Source organism: Colletotrichum gloeosporioides, assembly GCF_011800055.1.
Source record: "Colletotrichum gloeosporioides strain Lc1 chromosome Unknown consensus_19, whole genome shotgun sequence".
Lineage (NCBI taxonomy): Eukaryota > Fungi > Ascomycota > Sordariomycetes > Glomerellales > Glomerellaceae > Colletotrichum > Colletotrichum gloeosporioides.
In genome coordinates, this window is record NW_025544664.1 from 293,257 (window position 1) to 315,743 (window position 22,487).

The 22,487-nt window shown below is 36.0% G+C and overlaps 1 protein-coding gene across 1 annotated transcript; it reads right to left on the reverse strand.

Annotated features, from left to right (window-relative positions):
• Positions 1-1,371: 1,371 nt before the first annotated feature.
• On the reverse strand, positions 1,372-3,348 carry GCG54_00006382 (uncharacterized protein; the record flags this gene model as incomplete). The annotated part of the gene is made up of 1 exon (XM_045406385.1): positions 1,372-3,348. One exon carries the CDS (start codon positions 3,346-3,348, stop codon positions 1,372-1,374), a length of 1,977 nt encoding a protein of 658 aa, XP_045267677.1.
• Between the last annotated feature and the right edge of the window lie 19,139 nt (positions 3,349-22,487).

The window sequence follows — 22,487 nt, forward strand, 5'->3', positions numbered from 1 at the left end:
AAAGCCCCCTACGTTGGAGCAAAACAGGTCATTCCGGGTTTCCTCGTCCTGACGGTTTTTCTATGGTGTATACACTTCTAATAGGTACAAGACATGGTTCTCACTGATGGACACGTATCGGGCTTGATGCGAAGATCCGTAGCTGCTGAGGAGGACTGCATTCTGTTCTATCAAGACAATACGTTGAAGAGAGATGCGATTTCCGCATCAATGAGAGACACGGCTTTACTCCTGCAGCTTCCAGGTTCAACTTGCTTCTAGTTTGTTTATATAGCATATTCGTAGCGGTGACGACGAGTACCCCATGTCTCGTTTCTTTGGAACAACGATACCGAATTTCTCAAAACAGCTTTTTGAAATTCCTGAAAAAGAAAGCCCAAATGATGGTATGCTGCTGCAGTGCGGCAGCATCTATCCGCATTGGAAAACAGCAAGCACGCCGCCCAGTCGAAAGTCCCCAAACCCGCCCAGTTTGGACATCGAACGTTGACTCATGTTGTTCCAGACATCTGTCACCTCGCTCTTTCGAATCCGAATACTCGCAAAAGGACACCCAAAGACAGAACCACGGAACGAAACAAACGTTCCTCAAACCCCAGCTTCGCCCCCTCTGCAACTTTACCATCAGGAAGCTGAGATGCAAGGCTGCCGGATGTTCTGGGGCGACATTTCTTGTCTTGCAAAAGCGCCAACAACTCCGAATCAACCGCCCCTTGATCCACCAATTCAAGTCTCATACAACCTCAGACCACCACAAAAATTCACTAAAGACCAGGTATAAAACAGCATATACACTCGCTGTGACTCATGAGCCATCAATTAGATCTCCTTGAACTGAGCTTCAAGTTCTTTCACGTCTCATAGGACCGACGATGTGGGTTCTCCACAGGTGCCACATGCCACATCCGTGACAGATTTCCAAAACCAGCCAGCCCCCGGCTCGTTCGGATTCGGTTCCGCACTCGCCACATCCCTGCAGTCCATCATCCTTGGACTTCAGCTCGCGATTATCCGTCTCACCTCCTTTTCCTTCAGCCGCCGCTGATCTTCATGCTTCAGAATTCTCACCTGAACGGTAGCATGGCTACTGCGTCTTCGTTGCAAAAACAAGATTGTAGACAACCAGACGATTTTGGGCCTTCTTGCCAAGAAGGAAAAAGGGGTTTCCTGCCTCCGTCGGAGATTTTAAACCCCAGGCAATATCCTAGTCACGATCACTTTCGAGTTCCATCGGCCACAGGAATTTCGATGTAAATCTGGTATCAAGTCTTCATATTGACATAGGGACTGACCACCCCCCTCATTAAAAACCCAAGAAAAACAAGCCCTCCTGGCTGGATGCCCATATACTCATAAATCGTGCTGTCCACCTCATGCGGCCCATGGCCTCTCCTCCTCCGTCACTCTCCTCTGTTGCACGACCAACTCCTCATATGTATCGGGTAACCTCGGCCACTGCGGCTGTGACCACTCTTCGCCCGCCGGCACAGCGGGATACCCGCTCTTCATCGTTAAAACAGCATCGACCGTCTCCTGGATCTCGTCGTCGTCGACTTCGGAGTCCGCCTCGTCGAGAGGGGTACACGCTTGGAATGGCTGCTCTCGTCTGACAGCGTCGACAGCATCCTTGATAACCTCCTCCCACCAGTCGACCTCGTCCCAAGCGGCATCCGCTTCCTCCTCGTCCAACACAACCTCTTTTACTTCCACTTGGCCGGTGGTATCAACCTTTTCGAGCGCATTCTGGTCCTCGTCCACTTCGTCGCCGACTTCGAGAATCTCGGGCTGCGTCGGTTCGGGTATCCTTCGCCCTGGCTGCATCGCATGGACAGCCTCGATTGGCAACCCAGTGATGATAGCCACCGCCGTCTCAACGCCCCTCTTCACCGCCAAGGCGCTGAGAAGCATCTTCAGCGCATGTTCCCATCGTCCTTGCAGCATAAACATCTTGCCTCTGCACCACTCATATTTGATGAAATTCCGATGTTGACTCGGCCGGGCCCAATACTCCCTCTGAAGCTGTGCATACGCAATCAGCGCATTCATCTTGTCGCCAGCCAACTCGTACAGATACGCCAGGTACTTGAGAATGTTCCGAATCTGCGCCTCGTCCCTGTAGTCGTCGGATGCCGCGCGCTCAATTTCGAGACACTTGCGGTATTCATATGCTGCTTCCTCGTGATGTCCTGCGGAGCGCAATGTGTGTGCGAGGTTGATCCGAGTTTCGAGGGTCTGTTCCACTACGCGCGCGACGTCGCTGGCTTCGCGCCTGCACATATCACGAAGAATAACTATGGCTTCGTCCCATCTGCGAAGCGCCTTGAGCGCCGTGACATGGTCCTCCATATTCCTCAAGGTCACCGGGCTGCAGATGCCGAATCTTGCCCTGTGTTCGTCCAGTACTCGTTGGAACCTCCTGCACAGACCAATCACCTCGTCATACTTTTTGAGTCGTAAGCTCGTCAGTCGTGCCAGCTTAAGCGTCCATTCGCCGTTGGCGTAGTGCAGCAGGTCGGCTGCTAGATCCATGTTCGCAATCTCGTCCCTCGCTTCCTTGTCCTTGCCGCGCTCCGAAAGACACATGGCGATGTTGTAGTCGATGGCAGCCTTTTCTTCGTGTCCGAAAACCGGGACGTCTTCGTTCCAATCCCTGGCTATTCGGTAGGCCATTTCGGCCTCCTCGTATTTGTCCTGGTTGACTAGCATGCTTGCCAAATCACGCTGCGCTTCAATGGTTGTGACGTGACGCTTGCCCCTCCTTTTCACGAGCGTGGGAACCAATTCGCGCAGCAGCTTCTCGCCTTCTGCCCAACGGCTGGTGTAGTAGTAAATCTCGCCCAACTCAACCATTGAATGCAAGCAAAAGTCGCGCCATGATCCTGTGAATAGAGTCCAGCGGAAGGTCTTGCCAGGTCGTTCTCGGCTCTTGCGCAGTAGCCTCTCCGCCAAATGGGCCAGCTCCTCTGCCTCGGCAATGTCACCCATGTCCTCGCGGCGCACAAGGGTGTCACCGAGCAGCAGCACGGCGCGCATCAGATAGAATGTCTGGTCTTCGCTTTCCGGCAGCCCCTCGAGAAGTAGCTTCGCCATGCGCAAGTGGTGCTGTGCCGAGATCCAATCCTCCGGGGTTTGGTTGCGGTAGGCATGGCCGACGCTCAACAGCGCCAGGCCCTCGGTGAGGGTGCCCAGGCCGCGGGATTGATTCAAAGCAAAGTTTCCCAGACGCAGTGCCAGCGACCATTTCCCGCGAATCTTGAGGAGCTCAGAGATGCCCAGCAAGGTGAGGACGGAAGCCTTGTCGGAGTTGCGGCTCGCCGCCCTCCATCGCGGGGCCTTGGTGAGGCGCATGGCGGATGGGGTTGTTGGGCTGGCTCACCGCGTCGGGGGGTTGAGTGGGGGAGATCGCCCCGGGGATGGTGCCTGTCTGCCGTCGGAAATCGTGGGAGTCTGTTGGGGTTCGTCAAGGGCTGTCGTCGATGCTCGGCGGTGTCGATTGTGGTGGTTTGTCGTGGAAGATTTTGAAAGCAAAAAAATTAAAGTCGGGTTTGTGAAACCAGAGAACCCAGAGAACGCCGAGAAGCCAAAGGACAAGATGCAAAGGAATGCGACCGTTCGAATCGGGTCGGTTGGTGAGATGAAAGTGAGTCAAAATTTGATGAGTGACAGGCCGACAATGAGGGGAGCAGAACGAAGCCGTGGCCGACGCTCCCTGATCAGCCAGATCCAGCCAGTCCGGAGCTCTCGCAGGCAACCGGGCCGGGAAGTTCGAGGAATGGAAGGAAATGAAGAAGTGAGGATGAGGAGAATGGGTGTTCTCTGGTGGAGTTTGGCCACCACATCAGCCGAACCGTTGCGGTGGATGGACAGCAGAGGCAGACGGGTGCCAGGTAGCTAGGCCACCTCAGGAAAGGCGAGGTGAAAGTGCGTGTGGGTGGTCGAGCAGAATTCTCGTCTGGTGCCTCTGGCTTCTGGCTGGCGCCTCGACGGGCTTGACGGGCGGCGTGATCAAACGAGGCGAGACAAGGCGAGGGTGAGCGGCGGCAGGACGGCAGGGCGGCAGGACAGGACGGAGCTTACTCCTGCAGGTTGCAGTTGCAGGCCACAGGGCGACCGATCTCCCTTGGCCGTTTGCCTTTTTTCGTCCTTTGCCTGAGCGACATGAAGGAATATACCTAGCAACTTAGCATAGTGCGATACTCCATTGGGGTACTAATGGCGGTGCTAAGGCGGCAAGGAGGGGGAATTGATGGAGACGGGGGCTGGACTGGACCGTCAAACCACGCTCGAGCTCCGTCCCCAGGTGTACCGTGTCTTGCGTGTCTTGCGTGTATGTGTGTGTTCGTTCGGAGTACCAGATGGCAAAGACAACACGAACACGGCGCATGCAGACCAAAACACCCCCGGCAGGTCCAGTCAGGTCGAAGCACTTGGCCTGCAGATCACGGCGTGCCAGTGGTCGTGCTTCAGCGCCGATGCCATCCGACGCCCAATCAATCAACGACGACGGGCAAAGGTCCAAGCGGTGGCCGGTACTTGGAGCTGATGGATGGGTTGGGTAGGATGGGATGGGATGGGAGGGGGACTGGCGACCCCGAAATCCAGTCCAGTCAGGTTATGTGTGTTGTGTGTGTGTGTGTGTGTGTGTGTGTGTGAGTGTGTGTTGCGTTGCGTTCCAAGTGATTGAGAGATCGACATCACATTGCTGGGACTCCTGGAATAGAGAGCTGTGGGATGGAGAAACCTGCAAAATGCATCTGATGGGCGTGGGAAGGAGTCGGATTGGCCAATTCTGATGGCTACTTCCGTTGGTCAGGTGGCTGGCTAAGGTAGCGGGCAACAAAAGATGGAAGGGACCAACGACTGGTCGTGGTCCGGTGTCTCCTTCTCTCCCTGAGCGGCAAAAGCATCGTTCTTGCTTGGATGAAGGGAAGGAGCACCCGCCCACACCTGCCCCGGGTGTTGCTTGCGTGCTGTGGTAAGGCATTACCTAAGCATCCCCAGGCCCAAATAAACGACGCCATTGGCAAACTAAAGCGCCCCGTGCTTCCCAACAATGCTCCCCCAGTCTCCATTCTCTCTCTGGTAAGGTACGAAGTATCTACAGCATCAAATTACATGAAAAGATACATTGCCTCACAAAGACACGCAGACAGCCGGGCCACAGATCTCGTCCAGCTGGAACACAATGTTGCAGTGCAGCAAAGAAAAAAGCACCACGCAAGGAAACAACGTTGCTTATTGTCAGGGGACCAGCTTAGTGCCTTCTCTCATCGGCACCACGCATTCCAGAAGGAACCTGACCTGAAACACCCCATCAACGGGCTTCTCGCCATGGTGAGACTGAGCGCACTTGTTCGTACCTTAGTCCCCTAAACTGTCTGCTCCCTGCATCTTCTCGTTCCCGAGTGTTTGTTTGCCAGCCACTGCCGGAACAATTCCTTCTTGTCTCTTTCAAGTCCCCACGCAAACAAATACCCAGACCTGCAGCACGCGAGACAAACAGACTCCTCCCGCCACACAAACACCGCTCCAGTTCCCCGTCAAGTGCCATCGAATTCCGATGCTCAGACACGCGCATTCCAATCCCATGGTTTGGCGGAAATGACAAATGACGTCGACCTCGTCCACGCCATCCTCCGCCACGCCCGACGCCCGACGCCCATCTGCGCTAAATCACCCAAGATAATACGCTGTCGTCAACACATATGTACGCCGCGGTGTCCCTTCGCTTTCCTCAAATTTGCCAGGGCTGGATACCTTTCACCTTCCGGACCTTCTCGGTCCTTTTACGTCATGTCCCGACATTCGATCCGACGCACATTCGATGGTCCAGCCATAGTCCGCCATGGTACAGGCACCTTTACCCCAGATATGTCACGATGAATGTCTAACAGATTGTGCGGCTTTACAAATTCGGTCCATTGGAGGCCATACATTTCCTCCCTTCCACTGAATCATCATTAACGTCTACTATTTTCATCGGGGACAACTTCTCACTGATTCACTTCATAGCAGATACGTCGCGCGGGCGAACCCATCCGGGTCCGACGTGTGCCCCACCCCGAACCCCGAAACGCTACAGCCTCGGGCTCGGCCCCAACATGTCCTTCCCCGGCGCATGCTTCGGCCGCTCTATCGCACGTCCCATCCCACTTAACGTATTCGCGTTCTGACAGGTGCCATGATGCCCCGATCTTGATGTCTTGCCGTGATATGGATGTGCTTGAAACATCTTCGCAGCGAGGTCAATGGAAAATATACCCAGACACGGGGTCTGCTAGCTTTCACAAGTAAGAAAAGACCAATATTTCTTGGGTAGTCCCCCAGTTTTACTTCAACTGTAATGATCACCTGGCCGCTTCGCAATTCACGCAGAAGTTTCCCAGAGCTCAAAGACATCGAATCACGTTGTGATATGATCATCACATTTCGTGACCCAAAACTGTCCCCAACAAACGTATTTAAGCAATCATTTTTGGTCCTAATTTGTCTTGGATCTTCGCGCAAATAGTCTGTTTCGTCGCATTTCTGACAGTCAATATCGACATAACTTGCAGTGGTTTGTTCCACGTTGTGCCTCGGTAAACTGTCGATCAAGCAAAGTCTGTTCCTGTTTTGACTTCATGAAGAAAGGTTCAACAACGGAAGAATATACAACAGTCAGTTAGGGAAGATGACGAGCATGTGATATGTGCGCATATTGCCCGGGGCTTGAAAGTACATTCATACTAGCAGACACTGTTTGGACTAGGTTCAGCTTCATTAGTGGAACAGAGTCAAGAACAAATTGCGGACAACATTGACTCTGCGAGTGAAGAACGACATGTGGCACACCTGTATTAATATAGAAAACTGCAGCATTATCAGCAAGCTCTCATCAGAAGCATTTCAAGTGGCCTTCGCAGTGTCAGTAATGGCTGCCGTAAACCTTGAATAAGTACTGGTGCTCGAAGCCACGCATGGTCATTATACCCATCACCCGCATATCTAGCCCTAAGACGAAGCTCGTATCACAATCCATGCATACCAATACATTGTGTATTCGTGATGAACCACGTAGAAATTGAGTTTGTGAATGAAGGAAGACGGCGACGTTTTGAGCGTCGTCTGCAGTCTCGATAAACAAGATTATCTTCCACCACATGGATCGCCCAGCTCATAGACGAGATGGTCATCAAGATATTTCATCCAGGCGATCCACTTTGCTGTTGTTTCGTTTCATTGTGTTTTTGGTTGTGGCAGTTGTCGCACATTACCATTATAGAGATGAAAGCCTGTCTAACAAGACCCTGCCTCGCGTTGTCAGCGGTGATCAGAATCTCCGCATAATGTTTCTCAATATAAAGAGTATGATCTTTGCACAAACTGTTATCTGGTCTCCCCAGGGAATGCATGTCCTGTGCCTCGCCTGGCCTCAACAGAGTCATCGCTGCACAAGATAGTGGTCGACTCTGCGGAGTTCGGACAGATGTGAGATTTCTTACGTGTGAGTCTCGAAGTTCCTCATGCTTAATCCTTCCCACATCATCCCTTCCCGTGGACTATAACCGTTGAATACGAAGACGCTTCCAAATTCAAGAACCGTGAGTCGAGAGCTGTGGTTCACCGACCCACCGGATCTCGTCTCAAGTATGTGCAATCGGAGACGCACTGTATCAGCATTCTGGGTTGTACCCCGCCATTGGCGCTGTTGAGAGTGACTGAACCAGTAGACAAATGAGCGCGTTTATAAAGGATCTCGATCTGTGATGGTACACGGGAAGCTGTTCATCAAGCCCGGCACCAATCGTATGGAGATACGGTGTGGAGGTGAGTGTATGATTGTGCGTACACCACCGAGCTCTTTGCTTAAAACGTGGAATGGCTTGCAATTCTGGTCTTCTAACACACAACAACAATGGCAGGCTTCAACCAAGCGATGACTTGACAAGAAGACGTGGTTTTGGCCGAGTCTAGTGACTTTGTTCCGTTTGCGCTTACATGTCAGTGCGATAGCCCTCCGTCCGCGAGTTAGGTTTCCAGGTGTCTCTGGTGTATCATGGATGCATACGTTGACGTCAGAAACCAAATCCGACGAATGAATAGTGCTGTGTATAGAAGTAACCCTGAAGTGTTTCAGAGCCAAAAGTTGACAACTTCTCAGCAACAATTGTGGCCAGCCCAGTGCAGATCCAGCATACATGAAAGGGTCTTCCAGGTACCACATTCTGCCCAAGGTAATACAAGGAAGATGGCCTATCCTCTCATGAAAGGTAAATTATTAGGTAACGACTTTTATCGGCCAAGATTATTCCAGCATAGCAGTAATGTCATGTCATACATGATCATTTCAACAGTCTGTCTGGCCAAACACGTCGTCGTTTACTGTATTGAGCGGATTGATTCTCGACTAGTACCCAACATCAAATAACAGCAGATAGAGAATCACAAGAGAGCTACCAATACATGCAACGGTTACAGTTGAACCTCTTTGCAGCGCGAAGAATGGCGTTTAGCTGACCTAGTTTCAATCTCGCCGGTTTGACATCGAAATGGATCAATGGATCGACCAGATTGTCTGGCTGTATGAGGGTTTATGAGTAGCTCATTTTTTTATACGTGAAAGGGAAGTGACTAGTTATCAGTTGAATTGTTCCAGCACGCCTCCAAGAGACGAGCATGGCTACTGCATCCTGTGCCACTTGACCCAGGCGTAAAACAAATAACCACAGGGTGCGTCATATTCCAAGGCTACCCAGCGTAAATTCTTTAGTACTTAATAAGTGGATCAATCTTTCCCTTCCCAAGTGCCCATGGCTAGTCCTCCAACGCGTCCTCCACTAAGGCATCCAAATTTACCAGTAGCAGTGTACGTCTGTGTTTCTGTCCTCAAGAAGCTTCTCACACTTAATAGTTACTAGGTACTTATCGAAATGTTCCTGTGTTCGGCATGAATTCCACCGCCTTGAAAATCATGGATGACGGACGCCAATCAGGTGCTAGAGACTATTGGAAGTCTTGAGACACAATACCTGGAAATCCACTTGGTGCCGAACGAAAAGGTTGCTCACGGCACGTCACTGAAGTTTATTTGGAACGACTCGAAGAGGCTCATAACCATTGTTTGCCGCGAGCCCACAATAGCTTGTTACGGTCAGCTATCCGACAGTAGGGTCTGCTAATAGAAGCTGGGGATTAACATATTATAATAGTATACTAAGGTTGTGGTCTGAGTTATAGGTCGTAGGCTATAGTAGATCAGGTCTTTTAGAGACTAAAGTGATCAGTCTTAAGCTTAATAAGTGATTTATAATAAAGGTAAGCTAAGAGTATCTATAAAGATAAATACTAAGTTAATTACTAAAGAGCTATAGAAGTCTAACCTTAAGTAAAGCTTAGGTTATACTATATATAAGTCCTAAATAGTATCCTTTATCTACTTTTAGGTAATTACCTAGGTATATAGGTAATTATAATTAGTTAGTAATACTAATTAATTACTAAATATTTCTTCTTATACTCTACTAATCGTTCTTTTATCTTATTATTATATAACTTATACTATAGTTCTTCTATTCTAAGTAAGTCCCTATTATTCCCTTTAATTCTATAGTATAAATATCCTATTTTAGCTACTTAATACTTAAGTAAGTTAATTAACTATTATCTATATATAATAGGTTATAATATTAAGTCCCCTCTCTAAAAGTCTTACCCTTAAGACCTAATATAAGTAGGTTATTAGTCCTAAGTTAGGGATCTATTAATTATATTTCCTATTTTACTTATAATACTAATACTATATTAGGTTATATTTAGAAATTAAAATTAAGTACTACCTCTACTCTTTATTATTATAACTATACTTTATATATTGCTAAGTTTAGTCTAGTTATTAATATACCTTATTCTTATTATTATTCTTTAGGGAAGTATTATAAGCTTCTTCTTAGTAGTGAAGTTTATAGTAAGTATACTTATTTAGGGTAGTTTTATAACATAGTAGTAGATACTATTTATACTTATAAATCTTTATTTTTATTATATTTCTTATTTAGTACTAACTTATCTTAGTTAATTACTTACTAAATAAAGCTATTTATTTAGAGGATACTAAAATAACTAAAGAGGAGGTATTAAGAAAAAAAGTAGTTACTTTATATACTATATAGGCTAAGTTAGATAAATCTATAGTATAGTTAGATTACTTATATAAGTAGAAAAAGATAGTATTTTAAAAAGGTTAAGAGGTTATAAAAGAGGAACTAGCGATATCTCCTATATTAGAGGTTTAGTCTATAGGTAGTTTTAATATTTTAGACTTAGATTTAATTTTTAATTAGAATCCTAATACTTTAAGTTTCTTATTAGAAGAGTCTTAATTATATTCTAGTATTCTTAGTTAAATAGATATATTTTCTTATTATATTAGTTTAAAATATCCTCTTAGTTATATTTATACTAATAGGAGTTATATTTTTTATTTCTTAGCTTCTCTTTATTTCTATTATATTTCTTCTTATATTTATCTTTCTCTTTTATCAGTATATTTTATATATTCCTTAAATTCTTTTAGGGTTATAAGTAGGCTTAGTTTATCCCTAAGATTAATATAATTAAGCATTCTAATATACTTATTAATCTTATTTTAATAGTTAAGTAGGTTATTATTAGGTTCCTATATATTATCTTTATATCTATAGTTTTTCTATTTAATAAGGTATTCCTATTTATTATCTCTATATTAATAGTCTAATAGCTTCTCTACTTTATACTTTAGTTTATTATCTTCTATAATAATAAGGTTATTTATTTATAATCTTTATAGTACTAACTTAAGAAGTAAAATATAGAATACTAAGTAGTATTTTATAATTTCTAGGAGTTTAAGCTTATAGTTAACTAGTAAGATAACTTATAAGATTTTAAAAGGTTTAAGTTTTTTATAATTAAGTTTATTACTTAGTTATTTTATTTTAATATTTCGCTATATAAGGTAGATACTATCTCCCTCTTTTAAGGTTAGTCCCTTAATCCTTTATTTATTACTAAATCTTAATATTTATTATTAGATAAATTTAAGTTCTTTATAAGTATTACCTTAGATATCCTTAATTTATTATATTAAAGTAGTAGCTTTAACTATAACTAAGCTTACTTAAGGTTCTCTATAGGTAGTTAATTTAAAGCTATAGTTAAGGTAGAAAGAGGATTCCTTAGTATTTTCTCTAATTATACTATTATAAGCAAATTAGGTAATTAGTAAAAATATAACCTAATTATCTTAATTATAGTTAATATAAGCGTAAAAGTAAGTTTTAAAGATTTAATTAATTTATTCTATTTATCTATCAGTCTATAGGTAAAATATAATAGATATTAATTATTTAATACTAAGTTATAATATAATTAACTTCTAGAACTTAGAAGTAAAGATCTTATCTTAGTCTAATATAATTTCCTTAGGTATTCTATAGTTAGTAATAATATACTTAAGGANAAAGATCTTATCTTAGTTTAATATAATTTCCTTAGGTATTCTATAATTAGTAATAATATATTTAAGGAAGATATATATATATTCTTTAGTATTACTTACTTCTTTATATAAAATAAAGTAGGTATACTTTATAAGTTAGTCTATAATAATAAGAATATTATTAAAGTATACTCCTATAAAAGGTTCTTAAGACTTTAGTAATTTAATAATAAAGTTAAAAGATATAGATTACTAAGTAGTTTATAGTATAAGTAAAGGTTATAATATACTATAAGGTTAATATTAAATAGGTTTACTTTTTAGGTATACCTTATAATCCTTAATTACTTTTACTATATATTCTCTTATAACCTTTTCTTTATATTATTATTATAATTATTTCTAGGTTTTTATAATTCCTTAGTAACTATATATAGGGTGTATATAAAATTCTATAATTACTTTATCGTTTAGTTTATTAGTTAGGCTAATATTAAATTATCTAGCTATTATTAGGAGTTTAGCTACTAATACTAAGTCTCTATTATCCTATTATTTAAGAATTACTTAGGTTTCTTTAGGTATTAAGATATTATAGTCTAATCGTTAGCTAAAAGTATCTACTTTACTATTATCTAATCCCTTTTAATAGATTATTTAGAAGTTAAATTCTAAGAGGAATTCTAACTATTAGATTTATTATTTATTAAGCACTTTTAAGATTATAAAGTATAAAAGATTTTTATAATTAGAGTATATAAGTACTTTATAAATCGTTCCTAAAAGTTTAGGTCTCTATTCTTTAAAAACTTTAATAATTACTATAAGTTCTTTATTATATATTTAGTAATTAAGTTTTAATCTATAGAGCTTATAAGAGAAGAAAGCGTATAAGTATAAGTATCCTTCTAAATCTTATTATAATAGTTATACTCTAATCATATAGTTAGATATATTAAGTTCTACTTTAAACTATTTTATTAGGTTTAAGATAATTAGGATAGGTTTATTAGTAATAAGGTCCTTAATTTTCTAAAATATTATCTATTATAGTTCTTCCTATATAAAGGGTATATCTTTATAGCTAAAGCTAGTAAGAGCTATATTAATCTTACTATAATCTTTAATAAATTTATAGTAGAAGTTAATAAAACCTAGGAATCCTTAGACTTCCTTAAGGTTACTAAGTTCTAGCTATTCCTTAATAGCTTTAACTTTATTTCTTAATATATAAACCTTCCTAGAGGTAATAATAAATCTAAAGTATTCTACTTTTTATATATAAAATTTACTTTTCTTAGGTTTAACTAAGAGTTTAGCTTTCTAAAAAGCTTATAAGATATAATAAATATCTTCTTTATACTTCTTAAGTATAAGTGAGAAGATAAGGATATTATCTAAGTAGATAATTATATAGATATTAATATATTTATATAATACTATATTAATTATATTCTAAAATATTATAAGTGTGTTAGTAAGACTAAAAGGTATAATAAAGTATTTAAAATATCCTTTTTATATTTAGAAGATAGTTTTCTATTCTTCGCCTTATTTTATTTAGATTAGGTTATAAGCCCCTTTAAGATTAAAAGCTATAAACTAATTAGCTTTATATAGAAGTTATCTTATTTTATCTATAAGGGGTAATAAGTAGTAATTTTTAATTATTATTTCGTTAAATATATAATAGTTAATATATAGTTATAGTTTTCTATTCTTTTTTAGTATAAATAAGATAGAGCTTCCTATTAGTAATATTAAAGGTCTAATATAACCTTTCCTAAGGTTTTCTTTAAAGTATTTATTTAGGGCTTCTATCTCTATTAAGTTAAGTCTATAGATTTTATTAAATTATAATTCTTTCCCTTCCTTAAGGGGGATTTTATAATTAAAACTAGTATATTTAGGTAGTCTAGTCTCTAATTTAGCTATAAAGAGTTTCTTATAAACTCTATATTCTTCTAGGATAGATAGAAGTAGATCGTTCTTTTATTTAAGATCTATTATAATTAATAGTTATAATATAGCTTTTTTTACCTTAAAGTAGTAGATATATTATTTTATTATTTTATATAATATTAGCTTATTTAAAGTTTATTTTTAATAAGGCTACTTAGGGACTAAGTTATTATAGTCCTAATAGAGTTAGCTTTTACTCTAATCTATTTATAAGTTACTTATTTATAGCTAAGGTAATCTTAGTACTATATTATATATTCTTAAGTTAGTAATATTAAATTAGATTCTTTCTTTTTAATTTAAGTAGCTTATTTTAAGGGGTGTAATCTTATTATAGATAGTACCTCCTTTATACTTAAATTCTTCTCCTTCTACTATATATAACTAATATAGTTATTCTTTTCCTCTCTATAGTACTTTTAGCCTATTAATAGCTTAAGGGGTAATAAAGTTTACTTTAGCTCTACTATTAATTAGTATAAATATTATCTATTAATTAATAGTAACTTTAAGTTCTATATTACTCTAATATCCTTATAATATTTAGTAGATAAACTTTTTCCTTATTACTTATTATAGTTCTATATTAGTAGGTAAGTTTAGTTTTTTAATTACTCTAAGTGTCTTAAGTAGGTAATTTACTTCCCTTCTCGTTATACCTTTATAAAGCTGTTTTTATAGTATCTAACCTAAGGAGGTTAAGGTCTATTCTTTATAATTCTCTAGGCGTATGCTTTTTCTTTATAGTAAATCTAGTATTTATCGTATTAATATTTATCCTATTTTATCTATTTATTATAGAGGTATTTTATAGGGAATTATTAGTTAAGGGTGAATATAGTAATATTATTATTAAACTTTCTAAGTTCCTATCTAGTGAGGGTATATATAATATAGATATTTTATAAGGGACTATTATTATATTACTTAGGTTAAAAATAGTAGTTATACTTATCTCCTATATAGATTTTATAGTAGTTAAAGAAATACTATACCTAAAAGAGGTATTAATAATTAGAGTTAGTGATTTTAAGGTATAAGTGATCTTTAATTCTAAGTTATAAGGTATAATATATTCTTAGTCTTATATTAGGTATATTATAAAGCTTAATAAATTATTTATTATTATATAGGTTAATTTGCTTATATATAATTCGCTTAGGTGTGTTATCTTTCTTAAATTCCTCTTTAGAGCTAATATTATCCACACTAGGGGTAAGCCTATAGGTAATCTCTACCTAAGTATATTAGTATATAATATTATAAGGTTTATCTAAGTTATAAAGAGAACTTTCTCCTTCTCTAAAAGTCTAGTTATTTATAAGATTAAATAGTTATTATTCCTCTAGGGGGTTATATTAATAATCTAATTTATTATTAGATTCTTCCCTTATTTATTCTTAGAGTTCTTAATTAATTTATTTAATTCTAATAGGATTTCTATATACTTACTTCCTTCGTTCTATATATAAGAGTATAGTACTAAATTATCTTTCCTAAAATAGGTTATAAAGCTCTTCTTAGATCTTTTCTAAGTATATTTCTTTAGCTACTTAGAGGTATAAGAGTTTCTATTTATTATTACTCTCTAGTTCTTTAGGTATTATATAGGTAGTTTAGTTTAGAAGTCTATAGTTAGTCTAACCTTAGCTATTAGTTATTTTTAAGGTAGAACTAAGAATTAGTTAGAGTTACTATACTTAGAGTATTTTATCTAATTATTCTCTAGTTTTCCTTTAGATCTTATTATTACTAGTATATATTATTACTAAGGTTCTTAGATATATATCTAGGGTAGTTATATTATATCTAGAATATCTAGGGTTATTATCCCTTAGGTAGTATCCTAATATTTCCTTATCTTTAAGGTAGATTTAATAGTTATTATTATAGTATTTAGTCTAGGATTAAGATATATATAGGGTTTTTATAATAGTATTAACTTATTATAGTTATTTAGCTACTAGCTTCTAGAGAAACTTCTTAGGCTATTTATAGTTTCTAATAATATATCCTTATTTATTATAGTTATAATACTTAGGGTTCTAAGGTTTTTTATTATTAGGTTTAGTTATTATACTAAGATCTATAGGTCTACTATGTTATCTATAAGTAGTACTCTAGTAGGTATTATTTTAGTTATTATAAGGTCTATAGTTATTCTGCTAAGGGCTAAACTTCTAATAGAGCTACTATTAATACTTATATCTAGAGTTTAGTCCTTATCTTTTTTCGCCTTTTTCCTTATAGCGTTTAAAAAATTAATTATTAATCTTAATAGCTAAGTTAGTATACTAAAGAAAGTCTTTAAGATAGTTAATCTTAATAATCTTATCTTTAACTTTATTCTTAAGTCCTTAATAGAATATAAAGATCTTAGTTTCTTTAGTGAGGTTAAGTTAGATACTAAGTTATCTAAATATAGTAGTATATTCTTTAGTTAATTTTATCTATTATAACTATATAAGGTCTCTCTTAACTTATTATTTCTTATTAAAGTCTTAAAAGAGAGAGTAAAGAGTATCTTTAAATCCCTTAAAGTTACTATAGATATTATAGGTTTTAGTAGAGTATTTATCTAAGGTTTTATACTTAAGGAACTCTTTTTAGATAAGTTTAAACTATTTAAAGGCTTATCCTTATAAGTAAGTAGTAGTATAGATAACTTTCTTAGTCTAGCTAATAAAATCTCTATAGTAGAAGTTTTAGTAGTTTTTAACTTAGATTAGGAATAACTTAAGTTATCTAGAGATACTATTATAAGTAATTAGGGTACTAAGCTTAAGCTTCTATTATCCTCTAGTAGGGGTTATAACGATATTAATAGCTACATATAAAGTATAGATTTCTTCTTAGAGTTCTTTAATATTAGTATTACTATTTTATCCTCTAAGTTAGATTACTTCATTTTCTAGGTCTATAATATACTAGGGGCTATTTTTTAGTTATTATATTATTTCTTTAAGGCCTTAAAGCTCTATAGTAGTATTATTATATATAGTTTAGACCTTAGTAATATTATTATCTCCTTTCTTAACTTTAGTTTAAAGGCGTTTATAAGTATCTTTCTTTAGGGTTACCTCATTATTAGAGTCTACTACTATAAGGGCTCTTTTAAGTTCTTTAGCTAAGTTCTAAACTAGCTACTATAAAGAGGAGGAGGTCCCTAGAGTAAATAACTTAGTAGAGGTATATAAAGATATACTTATCGTTTTCACTATTAATAAGTATTAATAGTTAACTTACTAAATAGAAGTAATTAAAATATTATAATTAGCTATCTAATAGTAAGGTCTGCTAATAGAAACTAAGGATTAATACGTTATAATAGTATACTGAGGTTATAGTCTAAGTTATAGGTTATAAGTTATAGTAGATTAGGTTTTTTAGAGACTAAGGTAATTAGTCTTAAACTTAATAAGTGATTTATAGTAAAAGTAAGCTAAGAGTATCTATAAGGATAAATACTAAGTTAATTACTAAAGAGCTATAGAAGTCTAACCTTAAGTGAGGTTTAGGTTATACTATATATAAGTCCTAAATAGTATCCTTTATCTACTTTTAAGTAATTACCTAGGTATATAGGTGATTATAATTAGTTAGTAATACTAATTAATTACTAAGTATTTCTTCTTATATTCTACTAATTATTCTCTTATCTTATTATTATATAACTTATACTATAGTTCTTTTATTCTAAGTGAGTCCCTATTATTCCTATTAATTCTATAGTATAAATATCCTATCCTAGCTGCCTAACGCCTAAATAGGTCAGTTAACTATTATCCATACATAATAGGTTATAATATAGCTAGAGGACGTTACAAATATAAGCACTAGTACCTAGCGCCTACCTTAAGGTAATTAATTAAGTTTGAGGCTTAAACTTAACTTAATTACTATATTATAATACTATACTTAATTAATTACTAATTAATTATAAGTAATTACTAAGTAAAACTATTTAGACCTATTAAGTAGTAAGATTATACCCCTCTTATACTATTACTTTATATATTATAGTATTTCTAGCCTTTTTACTTTTATTACTAACCTCTATAAGGTTTAAGTTAGAGATATAGTACTAAATACCCTTTTATAATTAGATAATTATAAAGGTATTACTAATATATTTAATATTAGCTTATTTAAGTAAGGATATTCTTCTTTATAAATAAACTACTACTTAATAGGATTATAGTTAGTTTACCTCTATAGGTCTAAATACTTCTCTAATTTATTTACTTCCTTATTATCCTCTTCTCCCTTAAGTATAATAGCTTCTATTTAAACCTATTACTTAAAGTTATTTAGATTATAAAGTTCTAAGTATTAGTTTATACTTCTTATACCCTCCCCTTTTTTAGAAGGATACTATTAGTTAAAATACCTCTTTAGAACTAATTTAGTATTAGATATTTATTCTTATTAATAAGAGGATTATTAGTTCTTTTCTAAGTATTTTATATTAAAACTAAAGTAGAGGAGTAATATAATAGTATATAGAGGTAACTCCTCTATTAAAGTATAATATTTATCTAGTTTCTTTTATTTATTATTAATAAAAGTCCTTATATATTACTAGTTATTACTACTTATCTCTTTTAAATTAAAGATATTATTAATATACTCTTAGTAAGTATAAGTAAGTAAAAAGCTTTTATTAAATTATTTCTAAGATATTTATAATTCTTAAGTATATAATAAAATTTATTAATATACTAATTAAGTAGATCTTTAAAATATTTCCTATAAAAAAGCTTATAATTCTTCTATTTTAAGATCTTATAAATCCCTACTATTAATATTATTATAGAAAGTCTTCTAACTCTTAAAGTAATTTAGAAGATACTTTATTATAGTAATTACTTCTTAAAATTTACTATATAAGCTATTTTATTTAAAACTTTATATTTAAAATATAATTTTCTAAATAAGTTTTAAGATTATTATAATCTCTATTAACTATAGCTAGTTATTAGAAGTTAAGATATCTTAAACTAATATAAGATCTTTAATACTTTAAAAAGAATAAAAACTATCTACTTTATTTTTAAAATAAATTATATACTTAATTATAAAGTATATAGAGTTTTATTTTATAGTATTATCTTAAATTAATTTAATTTCTCTAAATATCTACTAAGAGAGAAGAATATTACTAAATTACTTAGATCNCTTTTAATATCTTATAGGATAAATTCTTAAACCTCTATATATATTATAGTAAAGCTTTTATAAACTTTATAATATTATAAAATTTATTAATTAGTCTAATTTTTTATTAATACTTAAAATTAGCTTTATCTTATTATAAAAGAATATATATATCTAACTATCTCTTAAAGTTCTTAAAATCCTTATTAAATAAAAAGCTTTTAATATAAAGTTAAAGATATATTTAAAGTAATAAATCCTTTTAGTCTAAGTATCTTATTTCTTTTTTATAGAGGGGTTAAATTAAAGGATTAGACTTACTATATAAGTATTATTTAAGTTTATATTATTAGAGATAAAAGTTCTTATTTAGTTTATAATACTTTAGTTTTAAATAACCTCCTTAAGAGTATTTATAAAGTTAATACTATTATAAGCTTTAAGTTATTTCTTTATAGTAATTAAATATATTTAAGGACCCTTCTCTCTAATAATAAAATATATAGTAATACCTATAATAACTTACTAGTTTAAAGAAGTCTATAAATTAAAAGCTAAATAGATTTTAGAGTTAGTATATAGAAGTTCTTATTATATAACTTCTTTCTAATATTTCTAAATACCCTTAAGTATATAAACTATTAAAGTAATAAACTATAATAATATTTTTAGTTTTATATTAATACTAAAGATTATATTCTAAAAAGTAAAGTTCTTATAAATACTAAAGGGAAAGTTAATATCTATAATAAAGTAAATAGTAACTTTCTAAATACTCTTTATATAATCTTTTATTAAACTAATAAAATCTAAATACTATCTCTTATATAGAATATTATTAAGTTCTTTAGAGCTTTTTAAGCTAATAAATATAACTTAAATCTCTCTAGTATAATTCTTTTTAAAATACTCTAAAATAGATAAAGTTATTTTAATATTAAGAATAATTTATTTACCCTTAAGATTATAATAGTAATAGGCCTAATAACTAGCCCTTAGTTAACTATCTAATTAATAGAGAATAAAAAACTAATTATAGTTTCTTATTTAATTTATCCTCTCCTTAATACCTTTTTTCTAAAGTTCTAACTTTTATATATATACCTTATTATTTATTATAACCCTAAAGAGGTCTTTAAATAAAAAATAGTTAAATAGGAGGTAGTTTTTATTTTATTTAAGCTATAATAAAATAGATTTATATTTTAAAAATTAGCTAAAAGTATTTAAAAGAGAGGTTAAAATTAAATAGAGGATTATTAATATAATAGATATCTAGTATAGGATAAGTAAAATAAAAGAGAAGTTAACTTAGTAATACCTTTATATTTAAAGGATATTAATAGATAATAAAGATAGAGGATAATAGTAGTAAAATAATAATTTTAATATAAATTTCTAAGAGATTTTAAGGATTAACCTTTAAATTCCTTAAAAAATTTAGCTATATTATAGAGGCTAGAGAAAATTATAAATATCCTTATACTAAAATTATTATATTATTAACTTAGAGGAAAAAAAGGAGAAACTAAATAAATAAAAAAGAATAATTTATACTTTATTAAGGGGGGGTCCTATTAGAAATAGAAAGTAAATAAAGAAGGGTAAGAAAGGGTAAGGATATTTAGTAATAGAATATTTATTTAATCTATATTATAATCCCTATTAAAAGAGTTAAGGTAATTAATTAAGTTTAAAGCTTAAACTTAACTTAATTAACTAGCGATAGCTTTATAATTGATTAATTAATTGATTGAACTTAATAAGTTTACTTGCCTTGAGGTGGGCGCTGCTAGTACCCTGGAGAAGTCCCCTCCGTGACGCCGCCCAAGTCTAAGTCCTCTGACCTCCGTCGCGAAATGTAAGTATGGTCTTTCGTACAAGCATGTTCCAGTCTCTCCAAAAGATGGGCACCAGTGGTCTAAAACTTTTAGGCTGGATTAATTATGCCGAGACAGAATTGTGGACGGTGCTCCAGACCCCCGGCAGACGCTAGATCTCTGGTCTCGCACGGGAATTGATGAATACGCGTAATGCTCAATTCCCCCTCCAACATTCCTTTCTGCAGATTATTTTAGTTGAATACGAAGAATGTTTAAGGATTATGAGTCTTGTATAGTATCTGCAACGTTTCGAATCAACTAGGTCTCTTATGAAAGAAAGACTAAGGCTGGCAGCACGTACGATAAGAGAAGCGTAATTTCACTGGCACATTCATTTTGCCCGCGCGTAGGTTAGCCACCTCAAAGAGACACTATCGCACGAGACATACGAACGTTTTCATGAGGGGTTTTGTAAAACAAGATACATCAACGTCAAACATAATGATAGTTTCCAGCATTGATAGAGGTTAGGCTTCAAAGGGTGACCATAGGTGTGATTTTGTGCACCCTCGGGTGTGCCCAGTAATGGTGCTATGTCGGCAACAGGCACTGTGGTTTTTGGTCATCATTCAAGTTGTTCAATTGTGTGCAAGTCTGAACCGAATTCTCACCGAATGCAGCGATGAGTTGAGCTGATTGTTTCAACTACACGTTCTCGTGCAAGTCCAAGGACTTGGTTTGGTCTCTCCACCTGCGCCAGCTTTGCGACGGCAAGTAAGATACAATGGCCCCTGGGGTATAATAGCGGATAAGTTCGTGCGGGACAGCAAAGATGACTAGAAGAAAGCAATCATGTATGAAACGAGTCGAGAAAGTTTCGGAGTCAAGAGTAGACAATGTCCCAGCGACATAACTCAATGATGGAAACTGCCCGGCTTACACCAGCCAAGACAGCCTTCAATTTCAAAGAATTTGCAGGGCCCTATATCTGTTCTGAGACGACTAGGTGGCTAATCTCTTGACTACTTATACCTGCGGGGCTGCTTCATGCCCAGACAAATGCAAGATCCGTTACGTGGACATAAAGCGCCGCGGCAAGTATCTGGTCCCAATCGCAAATAAAATGGTGTATTTGGCGAGAATCCGACGGTAGTCTAAACAGCCAATACACTCACATGGTTCCTGACAGCTTCACGACTGAAGACTCGCCTCAAACGTGACTTACTCTCATCTTAGTAGTAGCACTTCGGGGTGAGATCTCGAAATATATCCCAGCGCTGAAGTTCTCACATAGTCCGTCATCTGCTTGCGCGGTTTATTTCAATTATACTCAAGCCTCAATAACAGAGACAGAGCTTAAACATCCTGAACTAATCACTAAGAACATATAACTACGCTGGTGTTGCGACTCGCGTGCGTACCGAGAGGGGAATTGACTATAGAATGCGAAGAAAAGCAGTTCCGGCGAACCCAGCAGCGATTTTCGACGCATTTGTAACGGGCTTTTTAGATGGCATCTCGGTGTTGAAAACCCATTCAAGATAAATCGAAAGCTTTGTTCTCTTTCGAGACGCAAATTCTTTCTCAAAGCCGCGGGGCTTTGGTGTTTCTGTATAGCTTCACATTCAGCTACTTGAATGGCTGGTGAAACTGGTCAATGAGAAGTGATTCCGATGTGGATACACGCGTAAGGTTTGACTGGTAAAACTGTTGCTCAGCTTTGGATGGAGTATGATCACGATTTGGGAGGGATATAGGTGTGGAGCATTTTTCGTCTTTGGGGAGTAATGCCAATCAAAGGCCGTAGACTCAAAGTGCACTGATGTATGAATCTTTCTCATCCGCAGCTTATCAAAATCAAATAGCTAGTGCATGTTTCCCCTCTCTTCATGTTCTGCTGTCTTTCATTGCTGTTTCATCAATCAGAAGTAAGGCTTGCCCTTCAGCACCATGTAGCAAGGTCACGTTTTGCCCTGTTCTTCGATAACGTCAAAACGAGTATTGGGATTCGGCTTTCTGGATGGCGATCGAAATCTCGTCCGTACATACAAAAAAAAAACAAGAGATACTTCTAGGCTTATTCCTTG